Source organism: Aspergillus pseudonomiae (assembly GCF_009193645.1).
Source record: "Aspergillus pseudonomiae strain CBS 119388 unplaced genomic scaffold BDV37scaffold_23, whole genome shotgun sequence".
Lineage (NCBI taxonomy): Eukaryota > Fungi > Ascomycota > Eurotiomycetes > Eurotiales > Aspergillaceae > Aspergillus > Aspergillus pseudonomiae.
In genome coordinates this window covers 17,317-34,861 of record NW_022476015.1, presented here as the reverse complement: position 1 = coordinate 34,861, position 17,545 = coordinate 17,317, and the positions used below count along the sequence as shown (strand labels likewise).

The window sequence follows — 17,545 nt, the reverse complement described above, 5'->3', positions numbered from 1 at the left end:
TTTACTCTTGGTTTACTCTTGGTTTACTCTTGGTTTACCCTTGATTTACTCTTGATTTGTGATTTCTATAATTTCCCCCCCTCGCGTTTGTCCGTGCTTGTATTTGCACGTGTATGTAGTATGTACTAGCAGTAGTGTAAATAGAAGCAACAGCCTCTACGGGTTGAGCCGGGTACTACTACAAATCTAGGTTGTGATCTCGGGGATCGTCATGATGGCGTGCTCGAACATCGACTTAGACTAGTCCGTAGTCCATGGTTCTTCTATATCGAGACTGTCAGCTGTCGTGTATAGATTTACTTCGTAATTTCCAAGTCCCTGCGCTATGAGGGGGTGTGCCTATCAATTGAACAAAGTTTTGGTGAAATATTGGTGTTAGCCCTAGACATAATGTTCAATGTTTATCATACCCATTTGCGTCTACGGTGGCGCTAAGCGCGCTGTCGTCATAACGTGCTGGAGGGGTTGCTTTACCTCTCTACCTCTTCTTCCCTCCCCCTTTCTTACTTTCTCACTTGGTGGGGGAGATTGACTAGATGGAATTATACAGATACTTCTGAAAAATTTCTTGGTGAGTAGGGGTGAAAGTTGCCAAGCTACCCATACGCATTGTGAAGCAGAGAGCAGAGAGTACCTAACCCTAACTCCCTCCTCCCTGCGTTACCATTATTTCTCTGCAAAAGAACCTTCGCTCAGTTCAACCCTAGCCAATACTCCTGGACATCATGTATTCGCAACATGAGAGTGAGTATTAGTACGAACTGGCAAGTACACTGACTGCAGGTATCCATCTCACTAGAGACATTCCCTTTGACCACGACGTCGAGTTTGATATATTGGGCCGTTTTGCTGTGTCAGTGCTTGACAGTTATGCATACTGCAGGGCAACACAGATCGGACTCGGACAAGGCCCGAGATACGACTTGACCTCTGGTGGGGTGGTGGCATGTTATATGGTCTGATGTATCGTGTGAGGAACAGGAATTCTCAGATGTAAGGATACAATGGCATGGCAAGTGGATATCGGCTTCCCGCTGTGTAACTATTGATGTCCTTTTGTTGTTTTCTTGCTTCACCTGGAAGAATGATTGATCTGCGGATGAATACCGAGGATACCGCAGCATATATCAATGCGGGGAAATGAATTACTCTAACATACTATATTATACATACCCCTCCAAGTCCGGGGTGAATCTGCGGAGAGGACGCGGCGACTCGTCCAATGGGTGCGATGCAAGCGTTCGGCATTCGTACCGCACCTCCGCATTTCGCCCCTCTTGGCCCTCGGATAACTCTGCGTTGTGTCTAGTATATCTTCTCGTGTACCTTACGGTTGGCAATTCAGATCATTAAATATTTTCATCCTCTCGAGGCATTTCATATACATATACTATAATCAACATGACGAGGCAATTGGCTCCCGGTGCTCGGTTGCAGGGCAAAGTGGCTATTGTTACTGGTATGTTCCTACTCTATAACTTCGTGGGATGGGATGCATATCGCTAATGATGAGCCAGGCGGTGGTTCGGGTTTTGGTGCGGCGATTGCCCGTCGATTCGGCGAGGAGGGGGCTAAGGTGATTGTTACTGATATCAATGCCGAGGGAGGACAGAAGGTCGCCGCTCAGAATCCGGAGAATCTGGTCTTTCAACAGATGGATGTCACCAAGGCGGAGGATTGGACGACCGTCATGGATTTGGCGTTTTCGAAATTCGGAAGACTGGATATCCTGGTGAACAATGCCGGGATAACGTATCGGAACAAGGTATATGCATCGAGACTAAAATGATCGCCGAGGCTCGTTCGCTGATTCGCAGTAGCCAACGGACGAAGTCACCGAAGAAGAATGGGAGCGCGTCTTCAACGTGAATGTGAAAGGAATCTTCCTGGGCTCGCAGGCCTTGGTGACTCGTTTAATGCAACAGGGTCAGGGCGGTTCGATGATCAATATTTCGTCTACTGGTGCATCGCGGCCACGGCCAGGGTTGGTCTGGTATAATGCCTCTAAGGGGGCGGTTTCGAATGTAAGTTCTCCTGTTCTGTGACCCCGTGGGCTTTTGCGCAAGCCTGGCTGTTGGCTAACTCGAACAGGCTACGAAAGGTCTCGCAGCCGAGTATGGTCCTCACAACATCCGCGTCAATACCGTTAGCCCCCTTCTATCAGGAACAGGCCTGTTTTCCATGTTCACCGGCATGCCTGATACGCCTGAAAACCGGGAGAAGTTCATCGGAAATGTGCCGCTGGGCCGATTGACAGATCCTGATGATGTTGCAAACATGTGTCTATACTTGGCTAGCGATGAGGGCAGTTTCATAAACGGAGCAGAGATGATTGTCGATGGAGGGAAGTGTATCTAGTTAGGACCTCCATCCTCTGTTCTTATCTCAGTGAACAGTTATTCCTGGGCACTCAACCCTAGGATATACATGTTGAAACGTGTAACAAGCACGGACGTCCGGGTGCTACATGCTGTATCAATGTTAGAGCTTACATCGGCGCCAAAAGACGGCACATATACAATTTCAAGACCATGCAGAAGGATCAAAAAGTGATAGATCCTCCTCTAAAAGTCCTAACATATGTTGATTTCCCGAGAACCAGCTGCCCAATGTAGTCGGGGGCATAGTGTTCGGGCATGCTTGGCCTTCAGCTCCTTCGCCCAAGCTTTGGGGGATCGGTCCCGGCGCAGGAACAGGGCCATTCCATCGAACATCACCGCCTTCGGGCTGTGTAGGCGCCAAGCCAAGAGCACTAAGATAAACATCGAATTCTTGGCCCACAGACGCCAGATCTTCGTTCTCTTGCGTTTGAGCCTGCGCTTTTGCCTCGACATATAGTCTCGCAACGTTGCTGAGGACCTGGCAGAGCCGATGCATTTTCGCAATAGCCTCCGATGATGAACAGTTGGGCTGGAGCGAATTGACAAAGTCTTCCAGTCGCACCAGGTCTGAATAGGACGTTGATTCGATAACATGGCAAAACAGCACTATAAACGGCACGAATGGCGAGTACATTACCGTCCTGAATATACAATTAGCTACCGGTAACAACTCCCAAAATAAAATGATTTGTTCAAACCGTACCAGTGTAGGTAGGAACACTTGACTGCATTACTTCGGTTACCTTCCTCCATCATCGTCATGCAACTTTGGTGTAGTTCCAGCGTCACTCGTGCTGTCTCGATGCATTCGTCTATGAATGTGCTGCGACTATCTTCAGCCGCAGGGATAGCTCTGTATATTAGGGTCAACACAGAGAGGCGGCAGACCTCATCCGACATGAGATAAATTTCGTCAAGCGGAGAGACATTCGTGAATTTGGGGCTAGCCTTCTGCCTAAGTCTCAGCCTTGTGCGAATATAACATAACAGCATAGTTCACTTGGGAAAGCATACCTTAAATGGCTCTTCAACGCTCATTTGCATCTCTGCTGCCAACTGACGGGCATGTGATGCCCTTTCGTTTGCAGGTTTACGCAGGGCTGCAGGGCTGTAGAGCATCTCATACACTTTACCCTGGATTCTGGCCAGATTAATCCACAGCGGATAGATAGTTCTCCACGGCTCGAAATCTCCAAGAAGTCCATCTTCTGCAGGTAATGAAATATCATAATCCTGTATGGATGAGGCGCGGCCGAGCCGCAGCGAAAGGGCTTTCTCTGTGACATAAACTGACCAAAATAGACGGCGCTTATTTTGCCTCACGGTGAAACTGTCATTCTCCATTGAGGAAGCTCGATGATAACCGAGCGTCTGGCATAGCCGGAATGCGGTTGATGCCAACGCCAAACCTAAGGAGGGTTTCGAAGTCTCAATAGCGTGAAGAGCCTAGATGATCAGAATCTCCAGCAGAGCGCCTGTAGAGCTCGAACTTACACCCATGCTAAGCGCTTCTATAGAATCCATTGTGGCGGGCGTCAGAAGATTCAGGTTCGCTAGACCTGTCTCCAGGTTAACCCGACAAAGGTTGTGGTATTTATCGTACATTTCTCGCTTGGTGGTGTCACTTTCGGAAAAGCTAATTTCACTAAAGAGATACACCAAGCATGCATTCACCACGATAAACGTAGCGTCGGAGTATTCCTCGGTGGCAAAGTACACCTGGCGGCACTTCTCAAAAAGACTGTCTGGTGTGATAAAAGGGAAGAACCCTAGCAAGGTAGTTGCATGTTCCTCTATTGATAGCTAGTTAGAATTCACTGCTGGCTATGGAAAGGATACAGCCCATGGTACCTTTTACATGGCGCAACAGCGGCAAGACAACCTGTACAGGGGGAAGGTTCAGATTCCGCAGTCCTGATCTCGGTATAGCTTTCTGGTTGGGGAAGCGAACGTCGCGTGAAGAAGGATGGGCCTGATGATCCTGCATGTTGACAAGCTGCTTGAGCGTTGAAAGGGCGGTGTTGATCGTTGGGCTGGATAGTTGCAACGCGCTGCGTGAGACTGCTGTCTCGAGAAACTGACTCGCATAGGCGGAATGGGCTGCAAGAGATGAATTACCCTCGAACGCAGGGCCAGACTCGTGTTCGTCTAATGCGGCGTTGACGTCAGACGCAAGTCCAGAAGCAGACGAAGTCATCTGTCTTGAATCTGGCGTTGCATGGAAGCAGGTCTCGGTAGGAGTACTGGAGGTAACAGTGGCCTTCACGTCACGGAGGACTTGTTCGATGCTGGACAGGCGATCTTCGATCAAATCGATTTTCTTTTCACTGGGGAAGTCAGAAAGGTTCCACTTTCGACTGCGTTCGACACGCCTACTATTGATCGGAAATTAGGACTCGTCTCCGTGGCTCGCGAGGCTTTTGACCAGCGCCTGTGGTGCGACAGACAATCTGCGAACTACGGCAATTAGAGCAGGGCGACCGTTTGTCACATCGTATCTAGCCGGCATGATTAATTAGTTTGGCTCTAAGCCTATAGATTTCTACCGTTTGCCAACGCAGTATACCTTTCTAAGACGACATTGGTCACACTGGACTGTTAGTCTGATTGTGCTAGGGAATAAGTACTATGCAAGTGGTCAAACACTTACTGCGCGCCGAATGGGAAGAGACTCCCTGCTATCACTCTCGGGGCCCTCGGGCTCCATTTCTGGGCGTCAATTAGTCTGATATAACCGAAGAAGGATATTGTATACGACTAATACTGGGACTGTTTGGGGGAAAAGGTCATGACGGAGGGTCTGATGGGGAAGTCAAATACCGTTTCGGATTCCGCGGGACCCGAGCGGAACCAGAAGGCAACGACAAAACGTGCAGATACTGGTACATGTCAGTACTGCACAGTTGGTCTGTCTGGCCGACTGTATCCAGAGGTTATAATACAGGGTACGGAGTACTCGTAACTACTAGTACAGCGTAGAAATCTACCTGTGCCGGCTCTCGAATACTAAATAAAAAGGAGCGTATTACCTCCGAAGCACAAAACTCTTTGGAAGACATTACCCGGTCTAATACAAAGCCTACGACTGTCTGGAATTACAATAAATAGTGTAATCTTGGGTATTCTCGTATGGAGGACTCGAAAGATATGTTCTACTTATTTTCTGTCTCAGAATCTGAAAGCATACCCGCTCCTGACCTATCACCTTCAACGTCACTATAGCTATGGCTATCTGCGACCAAATCTTTGTCAAGATCTTCTGAATTGATACTTAAGAGCTTGCTCTTTTTTTTTAATCACGGATTTCCTGTTGCTCCGCTTTTCTTTGTGTTCCCCTTCTCTTTTTCCTTGATTCTACTGGGTAGACTGGCGAATGGCGATGCTAGGTTAGGTTAATGGGCAAGCTATGCCTAACCCTGCTAGGTTCAAGTAGTCGAGTTCCAGTATCTAATCATCATCTGATTCGCTTTCTGGCAGCATTCTGAGCTTCTTCTCTCGCTATATCTTTTTGGTGTATCTGTATTCAATTCAAGCCAGTAGTCTAATGACCCGATTAGTTTTGATGCGGAAGTCTTATGTGCAGGAAGATGTAAAGATGGGGGAGAGGATATAAAAGAGGAAAGGGACGGTATCGAGAGGGGGAAGTAGGGTAGCCGTGATGAGATATCAGTGCCATGAAAGTCATTGCAAATGGTAGTGAGCTGAAGAGAAACAAATGATAAAGCCCATCGTTCCAGTGATTTTGAGGAATAGTAAGCATAGCCTGATAGGGTTTGAACCGCACGAGACACACTTGTGTAACCAGGAACTTTATTGATTAAGATCCAACAATCTCACTTCTTAATACCGATGACGGCCAGGTTCCTTGGACTTTCACTATAATCGAAGACGGGCTCAACCCAACAGTCCTTGACACTGTCATGTTCACGCAGGAATTGCCATCGGTCAACCACGATAATGGCCTCAACCAAAGAGCAACTATACGCCATTAAGCTCCAAACGATGCTGAGGTACTTCTTCGTGTGCCAGTACTTTTCCGCGTAGTCATTTAGCTCCTCCTCGGTAATGTCCGACATGCCTGCTTTCACTTTCTCGCCGTTATGAGGATCCCGGCTGAGCTTCACCACGGCAGCGCGAGCATATGCAGGAAAGGAAGCGAAAGCGGACTTTCGCAAGGAGCCGACAATGAGAGGGTTACCCGCTTCACTCGAGTCCAAAGACTCGGCGCCGTACAATTCTTTCGGGATGGAAGGCTTTGCCACAACCCCACGGTCCACCAGGACTTTCTGGAGGAGTGACCGATAGAAGTGCCGGGTGAAGAAGTTCTCGCTGTCTTCCCTGCCCCAGTTGTAGGGTGCCTGAAGGGACATCGACCTTGCGGTAATGTTCAGCTTCACGCCTCTTCCGCTGTCATGCTCGTAGTCTTCCAGACGTTTCGACATCGGAAAGCCGTGCGGATCATACGCGATGGCATCCTTGGTCAGGCGAGGGTGTGTGGTTCGAAGAATAGGAAGCTTGTACGTAGCAGGACCGAGTCTTTCAGTCACCAGGTTATAGCAGCAACCAATCATGGCAATGGCTTTCACGGACGGGTTCAGAACCAAGGATTGAACACCATGATGAAGGAGATTTCCGCAGGAATGTAAGGAAACAACCATAACACGGGCATCATTCGGTTTTCCATTGCTTTCCTGCTCGGCGCTCATTGAGCTTTCGGTGGGTGCAACAGGCGGCGGCTCAATCACGTCCTTTATGATGGGCTCTAGGTACCCATCCTTAATATCATGTTCAATATAATCCATCGTACCCCTCGGCTGATTGGACTGCTGTTTCTTAGCCGCCAAGGCCATCGCTTTCTTAATGGGATCGTTCTTATGCGGAGCCGAGCCGATCTCATCGGGCGCGATACTGATGTCACGGAAGACATTTATCATGGCAACGTCCTCCTCGTCCACGTCTTGCTTTGCACTTTCCTCAGCCGTTACATTCTCCAGTCCTTCTGACTCGCGAGCGGACGCATTCTCGTTTATCGGCACGGTTCTTTCTGGTTCCTCGCAATATTTACAGGCGGCCTTCTTATTATATAGTCTAATCTTTTTCTTTTCCTTTAGTTTCGCAAATATATCAAAATCCTTCGCTCCATTGATGAATTGGTGTTTTCTTTCAATAGCGACAATGTGCCGATTATATGGAGGGCTAGCAAGCGTCCGTCCAAGATAGCTTTGACCCGACCCGAAATCCACGACGTGGGTTATGTTGTCACCCCGCTGCTCATCCACTGTTGCGCACAGGGAATCGACATATCTCGAAAAGTGTGCTACCTCATGGTACTTCTTGACATTCATCCCCACGGCAATGTGTTTCGGTATCGTTGGTTTCCCAGGTTGTGGGGGCCGGAAATCTCTACCCAAAGTAAGACGTCGGATCTGCTGGAGGTACTCTAAGAGATCTGTTGGAGGTAAGGGAGCTCCCCTCCATTCCTGTCGTGCACTCGGATTGCCTCCATCTGCCGCGAGGTCCCTGCTCTGGTCTAAGAGCGGCTGGAGATCTTCCCTCAGAAACAAGTCGAGAAGGTCCTGGATATCATGATGTTCAAAGAACGCCCGCCAATGCTCCGGAAGAAGCGACGTATAGAGATCCGGTTCGCGCGTCAGAAAGTCTAAGATATGCACGCCGCCGCAAAGGTGGCGGAAGATGTCGGATGAGGTAGCGAAGGACAGGAGGGCGTCGACGTAGGCATCGGGATCAGTCCACTCTTCAGTGAGTGGAAGCGTTTTAGGTCGTGGCATGCGTTCGTTCGACCGTCAAAGAGCCCGAAAAGGAAAACAGGGAACAAGTGAAAAATAGCGCAACCCGAAAGCACTAAAGAGAGTGTAACGAATGAGGAACGGTCTATAAAAAGAAAGTCGAGGATGTCACAAGGAATGTTGAGGGCCGCGAAGATCACAGAATAATTCCAGATTTTTTTTTTTTTTTACTTTTTCCTTTTGGTCGAGGGGTAAAAGGGGAACGGATTCGGTTTAGGCCCGTTGCGAGCTCCACCAGCACGGATCGGCGGAATCCAGAGTATGGGGTATGGAGCACAGGTGTGGAGGTCGTTTCTGAGTTCTCACCCAGCTCGACACTCTCGGGAATCCTCCTGACACCACGGTGGGCTCCTGAACTCCCCTGAAATCCCGATCACTTGCTTGGTTGGATTCTGGTGCACAATGACGAAGCCCACAGTGACAGCACTGGAAGCCAGACTATTGGCGATAGTGGCACATGAGACCTGCTGATCTTTACTTTTAGGTCAACATCGGTGCGCTGCCATCCTATATTAAACAACCACTAACATCAAATCTTTCGGGACTAAGAATGGAGCTGCCCGACCGGTTGCGGATTTGAGCATATATAGGAAGTGAACAAAACTGCGTTGGCACTTAGGAACACCCGCGATAGGCTATTTCGCTCTGCCATCTCATAAACGTGACCGTACTGCGCTCGCTGAAGAAAGGAGATATCCCAGCCCAGGCAAGGGGTGCCACCACGTATGATATACTCCTCTCTATTCATTTATTGTCTCCTGCATCCTGCAGGCTCAGCCTCGCGATCTGCGAAATTACAACAGGCACGCAGATGATTATCTGCCAACGCGTCACACCGTCGAGAGTTTAACTATCCCTATGCGGCAATTTATATTCCCCTTGCTGTTAAGAAAATATAAGCATTAGATTCCTCGGCACAAGCTAATGGTTGATATCTGAAATTGTCAAGCGAACTCACTCAACTAGAGCCCGGAGCATTCCAGAATTATGGTGAGTAAACATGACGGCTTAGATTGTGTTATTCTGTAGTTTATCATATGGATTCCCGAGCGCTTACTGATCCACCTGATATCCACCTAGTTGATAATTTCGAAGACGAAGCAGAAACAAAGACCCTTAGGCTCCATTCCCGATGTGCTTTTTCAAATCATTATCAATGGAGATGTTGGTGCAGTATTGACACTCTGTTTGGTAAACAAGGCAACCTATGAAGCTATCAAATTGCTTGAACCACACATTTGCCGGTGGTTAATGCGCATCCATGGCGTCAGCACATTTGACCCTGTGCTCACCTTGAATCCGCGGACGGGTGAACAGAGGACACTGACGGTACACAATCTGTCAGGATTTCTTGAGCGCCAGGTCATTGCACACAAGCTAGCGTGCCAGATTGTCCCCTCAGTATGGGGTCCCTTCCCAGACGAGGAAAGCTCAAAAATGAACTATCAGGCAGAGGAAAAGCTCGTTCAGCGACTAGAGCGAGGGCTGTACGTACTTTTCCACATGGCTGATATTGCCCGCGACACATACAAAACAAAGCAAAGGATAAACCCTCTGGTTCCGGACGTTACCGGCCGCCTTTTGGTGCTTACTAGGATGCTGGAAGAGTACCACGAGATCCCGCGAAACAAGCGTTGTCTGACGTCCTTTCAAGAGTATGCCAGCCACGCTTATACAGTCTTAAAGTGGGGTTATAGAGAAGTAGATATCGGCAGGAGACGACTCAAATTCAGAGGCTACCTTGATGAGCAGACAGAGATTGATTTCCACACCACACTCCGAATGCTGCGGGAGCTTACGGAGAGGATGCTTCTCCGACATGGTCCCAGAGACTGGCATCGGGATGCGAGAAACGAATACAGCGTGATCTCATGGTTTCTGCTGAAGCAATCGCCACGATCCCTAGCAAAGCTCCTCCTAAGCCCACAGGACGAGTGCTGTGGTCTGGAGGAGAAAGCTTCCGATTCCAGTGTAAGACAATGTCATTTCTCAGACCCACTCGATGATTACTGGAAAGCTTGGAAGAATGTCCCAGACTTGGGCTGCCGGACCTGTGACTGCAAGCGACGAGTGAAAAGCTGGAGTGTGAAACCAGCATTGATTGATGATCGAGGCCGACAATACAACCGCGCTGCAGAGAAATATTTGAAAGAGATGTGGACACAAAGACACGCCGGCCTTCACCAAGTTTTTACGATGGGCTATTTCAACATTGTTTTATAATGACTAGATGAGCGATAATCAGTTTCCTATACCAGATTGAAAATATGAACCGAGAGTTAATGAAATGATGGTCATCAGAGCTGTAACGCAAGGAGGTTAGATAGGCCCCACCGCCTTCCCATAGCGCCGCCCCAGATTACCGCTTCTACCACCGCCTGGGATTCACCTGGAATGTCCTCAAAGTCCAGAACAAAGTATCATCATTCACAGGCTCCCGGCCCTTCAAGGCTTCAAGAATTACCGTTCGATCCCTAGTACTTGAAATGATCTTTTCATAGTAATAACACTGTGATAATATAACCATGGATCACGCCGATCCGTTCCTCCATGTTCAAGCGTCCGTCTCCCTAGTCTTTCCCCCTTGGACCAAGTAGCACGACCAGCTAACCCTGCACAGAGACGTCCTTGCGACGCTGCAAACAACAAGGCCTCTCTTCTCATCATATCTACGTATCAGGTCTCTCGCCAAATCCCCGTCTAACCCCGAGCTTCAGCAAGCACGATCGGAGCTGGAGACGACGCTGACCGAACTCACTGCGGACTTGGATGATCTTGTTGAGAGTGTCCGTGCGATCGAACAAGATCCCTACCGGTATGGCTTGGAGTTGGAAGAAGTTCAGCGCCGGCGAAAGTTGGTGGAAGATGTCGGTGGAGAGATTGAGCAAATGAGAGAGGAGTTGCAAAAAGCCGTTAGTTCTGCGGCACCTGGCAATGCTACTGGCAATTCGTCTTCGGGGCTACCCAATCCAGCGGACTTTGATAATGTCCTCTCCCCGTCGGCAGATGATAGAGGGGATGATTACTATGCCGCTCTCGAACAGCAACGGCAGATGGAACTAATGCACGAGCAAGACGAACAGTTAGATGGCGTCTTTCGCACTGTTGGCAACTTGCGGCAACAGGCCGACGATATGGGGAGGGAATTAGAGGAGCAAGCGGTCATGATAGGAGAGGTTGATACATTAGCCGACCGAGTAGGGGGCAAGTTACAAAGTGGAATGTCCAAGATTAAATATATCGTGAGAAAGAACGAAGGTGAGTATGACTTCACACTGTTTCGTCGCCCCTTCCGTCCTGCTATTATTTGCTTTTGATATCAAGGCTAACTGAATATTACATAGATACAATGTCCTCGTTTTGCATTGCCGTTCTCATTTTCGTGCTTGTCCTATTATTAATCCTGCTCATCGCCCTGTAAGAAACCAAGCAAAAAAAGTTCAAAATACAAATCGTCATGCGAATCGGTCGGTCGAAAAGAAGATTTCACAGGCTTACACCTTGGTCTTCTTCTTGGGGCGTATGTCTTCCTCGTCGTCTTCATCTTCCTCATCTTCGTCTTCAAGATCACCCTCGAGCTCCTCGATATCCATCCCCTCATCGCGATCTTGACACCGTTAGACTATCTATTTCAAAGATTTGATGGGAACAACATACTGAATAGTTCGAGAGCATGGGGCCACAAGTCGTCAGCAATGGCGATAGCAAGCTGCTCTCCGTCTGGGAAGACCTCAATATCTTCGAATTCTTCGTCCTCCTCTTCCTCCTCTTCCTCAACTGTCTCTCCTTTGGACAACTGGGCAAAGCGCTCGTCAGCTTGCTTGGTAGCGGCCTTCGACTCCTCTGCAGACACATCGTTACCCCGGTAGCCGAAGAAGGCGAAGAAGCTGGCGCCTGCGGGGCTGAGGGGGAAATCCTCGTCCTCATCCTCCTCCTGGTCGGCAGTAGTCTCCAGTTCAACAATCTTGTTCTTCAGCTTCTCCAACTCCGGGAGCTTCTTGCGGTCCTTTCCACCCTTCTCGGCCTCGGCCAGATCGCAAGCCGCATCGAGCAAACCCTTGGTGAGATCCATGTCCTTCTTCCACTGAATACGAACCGGCTCAGAGACAAGACCCTCCCAGGACTTGGTCTTTCCATCGGCGGTCTTGACGGACCTCCTGCGCCAGTAGAGCTCCTTGACGAGCTTCTCGTTCTCGAAGAACGGATTTTCCTCACCAGTGCGGAATTCAAAGGTCAAACGAATGCTGCGAGGCTCACCCTGGCCTTGCTCATTGATCTCGAATCGGTCCACCTTCAGGTTCTTGAGGGTAGAGCCTAGAGCGGCCGCGTCAGGGGTCATGATGTACTGGTCGATCTCGCTGGGGGCATTGGCGAAGACGCGAACCCAGAAGTTCTCCTTAATCTCATCGTTTCCGTTGACGAAGGCATCGCGCTCGTTGTACCAATCACGCATCTTCAGGGTGCTGTCGCGAACTGCCAGAATTAGTTATACTGCACGGGCGCTCGATGCGATCGATGCCAAACTTACGGCAATCGACGTCAATGCGAGAGCGCTTCTCTTCGAGGAAAGACATCTTCTTCAATTGCGCCTCGGTGGGCTCGGATCCCTGGAGGCGATCAAGCAACGAAGCTCCAAAGTCGGTGGACATGATAACGATGAAGACCTAAGCTCGGTCGAATAAAACTGGCGAGGAAAGGGGTACGAGAAGCTTTGAAGATACGATTCGGGCGGCAATTCTATGCGAAACCTGAGGGAAAAAAATGGGGGGGAGGCGATGATTGTAGAGGTAGGGGAGATAGATGGGGAAGACGCGATCAGAAAATTTTAAATTCTTCAAAAACTTTACTCCGCGCAGACGGACTATCGCAATTGCGCTCCCGTCTGGACTCGGCGTGTCAGGTCCAGTCACCTGCTCACACTAACGCTGTCCGGCAGCAAGCACCCTTCCGCCAATCAGGAGCTGTCGGCCCTGGTTCCGTTCCCATCCATCATCATTTGTTATGTTTATGTTCTTGTCAGCCTGTAGTATTCATAAAGTATGTACACATCAGGTATAGTAGTCTCTAGACCCAGCATCCACAGTTACGCTCAGATGAAACAAGACAATGAGATTACTATATATAGCACACAGCATCATTGCCATACAAAAATAGTATACATCGAAAAATCGGTATCGCAGAGAAAACCGACGCCGTCATATAGACACTACGAAGTATTATGCCCAATTCAACGCGTCCTGATCTATATCCCCACCATAATAAGCACTTAGCTCCATCCAAGGAGTACCACTCCTTCCATAATAACGACCACTGGCAAAGTTACCCCTGGAATATTTCATACGCGTGATCCATATCCAATCTCCGGCCAACCATTATTCCTCTACCTAAACAATCCCTCCCACCCAGAACAAGTCTAGGAAAGACCAATCATAGAATGAATAGCAGGACTCCATCCATAAGGTCCAGACAAGGTCACGTTGCTTTTGTTTTGTTTTTTCTCCCCGATAAAGCCAGGATATACTTTAGGCTAAGTGGTTAGACTCTGCGATAGTTGGCCTCTAAGAGTTACTGGTGACGTCGGAGTTTTAATTGAACTCCGGGTCTGTTCGCTGATAAACTCAGGGAGATTACTAGATGCGGGGAGATAAGGGATCGGGGGGATTTTTTTTTTCTTTTTCTTTTGCTGCTCTCCCTTTAGGTTGAAGAGGATTTAGTTTATTTTGACTTCACCCATCTTTAGTAGGCGGGGTTCTTGGTCACAATGAGGTTCGCCATCGTCAATTCGCGGTATTAGCCATTCTTCTCTCTATGAATCATGCTAATCAACCTCCCCGCTGCTGCCTTGCAAGACGGGATCGTCGTGCCCAAGACACTGGAACACACAACATACACACACATATAACACTTCTCTCACATCCAATCCGAGATGGATTATAAATTTCAAATCATCAAACAGCCGCCGGTGTGAGTCGTAACACACGAGGGGAATAAGTAAAATCGACGGGTAATAAAAGAAATGAAAGAAAAAGAAATATAGCCAATCAATCAACTTTTGTGGCGGATGGGCCACTGGTCATCATGCTGCATGTCGTGACGTGCGTTTCATCCAACCGTACCGTTCCAATCAAAACAAACCATTACTTTTTTTCTGTCTTCTCGTCCGAGGTAAGATAAGAGCTGTGGAATCTTTTCTTTTTTTTGTTTCCCGCTCCATTAGGATACTTTTCCTCAACGATAAGACCCAGGCCGATTCGCCGTTAATGCTATTAATAAAAGGAAAACAAGGGATGACAGGGAGAGGAGTAAAACAGAAGGAGGGGAGAGCGAAAGGGGCTTGCGAGCATATCGGACCAATCGTGGCGGGTTCCGATAGCGTCAGAAAGCCGCGATGTCTGTGCGACTGCCCCTAAACCGGTTGGAGTGTATCTGACCGAGAGAGGGTTCTCCCGGTTACAGCATCCAGTCCAGTCCGTTGGCCTCCTCTTCGATCGGAAAGACCTCACGCGCATATTCTTCCATATCACGCCAACCCTCCCACAGGTGCCGAGCCTCGTCGGTGACTCTCAGCGATACGACCCCTCCGGGACCCTGCATCATGCCGGCGCCGGCGCCTTTCCCATTGGCCGGGCCTAAGCCCTTGGGGGAGCCTGCTGCAGGGCGGGAGAATTCGGGCTGCGGGAAGTAAGGTGCATTGCAGCGACCAAAGACCTCCTCGATCGCCTCCAGCTGTTCTCGGTATCCAGTCGGGATATTCACCTTGACCTCGACCTTAGGCACATGAATGTAGTGGCACGGGCGATTTAAGGCTCGCGAGAATGCTGCGCACACTTGGTTGGGGGAAAGGGTTTCAAACGTCAGGGCAATCCTATGCCATTCTTAGCCTCGCACGCACGGCGGATTGTGTCTGCTCTGCCAGGGAAAAACTTACCGGTGACCGTGCCACTTCTTGGGGCCATCCTTGAAAATCTGTAGCAGGGCCGGGCCAACATCATGCTCCGCATCCAACCACGGCAGCGGAGTATCCGGGTCGAATGGCGCATGCCACTCGAAGCTCCCATCGGGCATGAGTTCCATTTGGAAAAGCGGGTATGGTAGACTGGTGAAGTTGTTGTTGTAGATTCCGGCGTAAACAAAGGTTGCGGGAAGTCCGAGTTGCCGGATATAATTTTCGACAGTGAACTTGGGCGCCCATAACGGTACGGGCAGCCATGGTCCGTAGACGGAGTGATCTGGCATACTGCTGTAGATGTAGTGTTGAATGGTTCCAGCCCGTTTAGCCGCATCAGCGAGCGCACGCCCGATTGCGACCTCGTCGCCTGATTGTGACGTCGTATTGATGAAGGCCAGGTTGGCCCCTTGAAAGAGGGCGTCCATCAGGGGGACATTGTTGGTCAAAGGTCCTTGGAACAAGGTGACATTTGGCAGACTCTCCAGCTCCTCCGCAATGATGCCTTTGAGCGAATGAATCTGAGCTCGTACATGATGGCCGACGGCGGAAGCGACGCGGATAAGGGAAGCAGCCTGGCGACCCGTCGCGTTGACGACGGCAATGGTCTTCTGTTGTGTCATTCGGGGCGGTACTGAAGAAGGAGGGGGGCGAGAAGGAAAGAGGGGAGAAGAAGCGCGGGGAGACGGAGATGCCGTATGCGAGAAAGCCCCTCTGCCGGATATTTTTAAAAGGAAGAGAGGATATGCGGGGTAGAGAAGGACGCAGGTCGAAGGACGAGCAGTTGACGGAGAGAAGCCAATGAAGAAGGCGGCGGCTCCGACAGAAAATCTGGAGTAAGTCTGGTGGGATCAGGAGCACGAGTTGGTTTGGTTTGATTTACACGCTTATGATTATCACGAGGGGCCGGCCGTTTAGGTTAGTCGTCGGACGAGATGGGGCACAATTTAGTAGTATCAGTTTCCCAAGTCCTCAGTGGGGTTTCGGCCTGCGCTGCTGAACTTGCTCACTAATTGTCCTGGTCGATTGAGCGCAATTTAATGCCGCAATCGATTTCTTGAATGGTGCAATTAAATTTTTTTTTGTTCCTTTTGATGGTGATAGTGGATCGTTGAGTTGGAGGTTGTTTGATAGAAGCTGATGGTCGTTGCTTTGAGATGCCGCAATCCACAGGGGGTAAATGTGGTGCCTTTTTTCTTTTTCTTTTTCTTTTTCTTTTTTTTTTTTTTTGGGTTCCAATTAACTGTTGGCTCGCAAGGTCTTTTCTCTTAGTTAATGGCCCCGGACCAGATGGATAAGGGCTTCGGTATCCTCTCCTTCCACTGGCAATACTTCCGGTGGACTTCCCCGCCAGTGACTAAAATAATTATCAGGGGGTTCGCAATCAGAAGGAGACAACGAGGTGATCGCAGAAGATCTGAATCAGTGCGCGGGTCTGATTGAACAAAAAAAAAAAAGAAAAAAAATTCAGAACGACAGGCAGTGAAGGTGGATCGATCCAAGGAACGGTTCCGAGACTCGCGCCCACAATAAAGTATGCCCCTTCAGGAGGATAGGAACGCAGGTATCGCAAAAGAGATGGCTTAATCGATGGTACAATTGACCATGAGCCTTGGGAGGAGGTTGTCTTCTCTTATTATTCTCGATCAAGCTCAAGTCCGAAGGATGTAAAGGTATAAGTAGGCAAGGGCAAGTATGTCATATGGACGAATGGAGACATCCCAATGGACGAGCAGTCCTGTGAGGTCCCCAACTAAACCACTAACTGACTGGTCTGGATTAGGATCGTCTGGGGTTGTTGGTAAGAAAATAATAGGGAGGCAGACTAGTAAGGAAAAATTCAAAAAAAAATAAAAATAAAAATAAAAATAAAAAATTCAAAAAAGACTCCGTCCGATTTGGAGTCCGAGGAGGTTGAATCACCCACTGTGGTTCATATCGAGTAATGAGAAACAGTCATGGAAACAACGGGTTTTGCCCACACAAATACTCAACGTGGATATTTTATCCAGTTTAATTTTCTCTTTTTTGTTGTGATTTTTTTTTCTTATTTCATATTATTGTTTCATTGATTTATTTATTTGAATTTTTTTTTTTTTTCTTTTTACTTTTCTACGGTTCGTCTGTATAAGTCTTACCTGGTCGTATCTCAACACCCGTGACCCTTACTTTGATAGGAACCGGTGGCATTTCCAAGGAACTAGGAATAGAACCTCCCAAGGTCTCGACCGGGTTTGATCACCGGACAACTAAGACTGCACAGACGAAGTCGCCAGAAACATCCATAACTCCATAATTCCGCCCGTCGCGCAGCCATTGACCGTCTTTCCTTTACGTAACTCGGGATGCAGGCTGAATTGTATCGGATGCTTTAACACGTCGCCGGGTCGATCTAGTGATCACGGCCTTTG

The 17,545-nt window shown here is 48.9% G+C and overlaps 7 protein-coding genes across 7 annotated transcripts; 3 read left to right on the top strand and 4 right to left on the bottom strand.

Moving 5' to 3' along the window:
* Positions 1-1,263: 1,263 nt before the first annotated feature.
* On the top strand, positions 1,264-2,441 carry BDV37DRAFT_91060 (SDR family oxidoreductase). Its single transcript, XM_032091429.1, has 4 exons — positions 1,264-1,459; positions 1,518-1,765; positions 1,821-2,024; positions 2,092-2,441. Exons 1-4 carry the CDS (start codon positions 1,402-1,404, stop codon positions 2,356-2,358), a joined length of 777 nt encoding a protein of 258 aa, XP_031942712.1. The 5' UTR covers positions 1,264-1,401; the 3' UTR covers positions 2,359-2,441.
* An 82-nt stretch (positions 2,442-2,523) lies between these two features.
* Positions 2,524-5,088, bottom strand: BDV37DRAFT_281798 (putative C6 transcription factor; the record flags this gene model as incomplete). Its single annotated transcript, XM_032086895.1, has 8 exons — positions 2,524-3,022; positions 3,085-3,332; positions 3,396-3,827; positions 3,876-4,174; positions 4,233-4,708; positions 4,758-4,879; positions 4,948-4,971; positions 5,032-5,088. The coding sequence occupies 8 exons, from the start codon at positions 5,086-5,088 to the stop codon at positions 2,524-2,526; spliced, it is 2,157 nt and encodes a 718-aa protein (XP_031942711.1).
* A 699-nt stretch (positions 5,089-5,787) lies between these two features.
* BDV37DRAFT_91042 (uncharacterized protein) lies at positions 5,788-8,386 on the bottom strand. Its single transcript, XM_032091428.1, has one exon. It carries the CDS (start codon positions 8,168-8,170, stop codon positions 6,215-6,217), a length of 1,956 nt encoding a protein of 651 aa, XP_031942710.1. The 5' UTR covers positions 8,171-8,386; the 3' UTR covers positions 5,788-6,214.
* A 478-nt stretch (positions 8,387-8,864) lies between these two features.
* Positions 8,865-10,596, top strand: BDV37DRAFT_91029 (uncharacterized protein). Its single transcript, XM_032091426.1, has 2 exons — positions 8,865-9,178; positions 9,269-10,596. Exons 1-2 carry the CDS (start codon positions 9,176-9,178, stop codon positions 10,409-10,411), a joined length of 1,146 nt encoding a protein of 381 aa, XP_031942709.1. The 5' UTR covers positions 8,865-9,175; the 3' UTR covers positions 10,412-10,596.
* Position 10,597: 1 nt separating this feature from the next.
* BDV37DRAFT_91030 (SNARE domain protein) lies at positions 10,598-11,714 on the top strand. The gene is made up of 3 exons (XM_032091427.1): positions 10,598-10,748; positions 10,809-11,446; positions 11,533-11,714. The coding sequence occupies exons 1-3, from the start codon at positions 10,714-10,716 to the stop codon at positions 11,607-11,609; spliced, it is 750 nt and encodes a 249-aa protein (XP_031942708.1). The 5' UTR covers positions 10,598-10,713; the 3' UTR covers positions 11,610-11,714.
* On the bottom strand, positions 11,594-13,019 carry BDV37DRAFT_91016 (histone chaperone napB). The gene is made up of 3 exons (XM_032091425.1): positions 12,717-13,019; positions 11,846-12,661; positions 11,594-11,795 (listed from the first exon to the last, which is right to left on the bottom strand). The coding sequence occupies exons 1-3, from the start codon at positions 12,835-12,837 to the stop codon at positions 11,683-11,685; spliced, it is 1,050 nt and encodes a 349-aa protein (XP_031942707.1). The 5' UTR covers positions 12,838-13,019; the 3' UTR covers positions 11,594-11,682.
* Positions 13,020-14,638: 1,619 nt separating this feature from the next.
* Positions 14,639-15,757, bottom strand: BDV37DRAFT_270640 (NmrA family NAD(P)-binding protein; the record flags this gene model as incomplete). The annotated part of the gene is made up of 2 exons (XM_032084594.1): positions 14,639-15,053; positions 15,117-15,757. 2 exons carry the CDS (start codon positions 15,755-15,757, stop codon positions 14,639-14,641), a joined length of 1,056 nt encoding a protein of 351 aa, XP_031942706.1.
* Between the last annotated feature and the right edge of the window lie 1,788 nt (positions 15,758-17,545).

Coding starts and splice junctions, on each gene's coding strand:
- BDV37DRAFT_91042 (XM_032091428.1), bottom strand. CDS start 8,170: ATGCCACGACCTAAAACGCTTCCACTCACTGAAGAGTGGACTGATCCC.
- BDV37DRAFT_91016 (XM_032091425.1), bottom strand. CDS start 12,837: ATGTCCACCGACTTTGGAGCTTCGTTGCTTGATCGCCTCCAGGGATCC. Junction 12,662..12,716: donor TCGCATTGACGTCGATTGCC/GTAAGTTTGGCA, acceptor TAATTCTGGCAG/TTCGCGACAGCACCCTGAAG. Junction 11,796..11,845: donor CCATGCTCTCGAACTATTCA/GTATGTTGTTCC, acceptor AACGGTGTCAAG/ATCGCGATGAGGGGATGGAT.
- BDV37DRAFT_91030 (XM_032091427.1), top strand. CDS start 10,714: ATGGATCACGCCGATCCGTTCCTCCATGTTCAAGC. Junction 10,749..10,808: donor CCGTTCCTCCATGTTCAAGC/GTCCGTCTCCCT, acceptor AACCCTGCACAG/AGACGTCCTTGCGACGCTGC. Junction 11,447..11,532: donor TATCGTGAGAAAGAACGAAG/GTGAGTATGACT, acceptor AATATTACATAG/ATACAATGTCCTCGTTTTGC.
- BDV37DRAFT_91060 (XM_032091429.1), top strand. CDS start 1,402: ATGACGAGGCAATTGGCTCCCGGTGCTCGGTTGCAGGGCAAAGTGGCT. Junction 1,460..1,517: donor CAAAGTGGCTATTGTTACTG/GTATGTTCCTAC, acceptor ATGATGAGCCAG/GCGGTGGTTCGGGTTTTGGT. Junction 1,766..1,820: donor GGATAACGTATCGGAACAAG/GTATATGCATCG, acceptor GATTCGCAGTAG/CCAACGGACGAAGTCACCGA.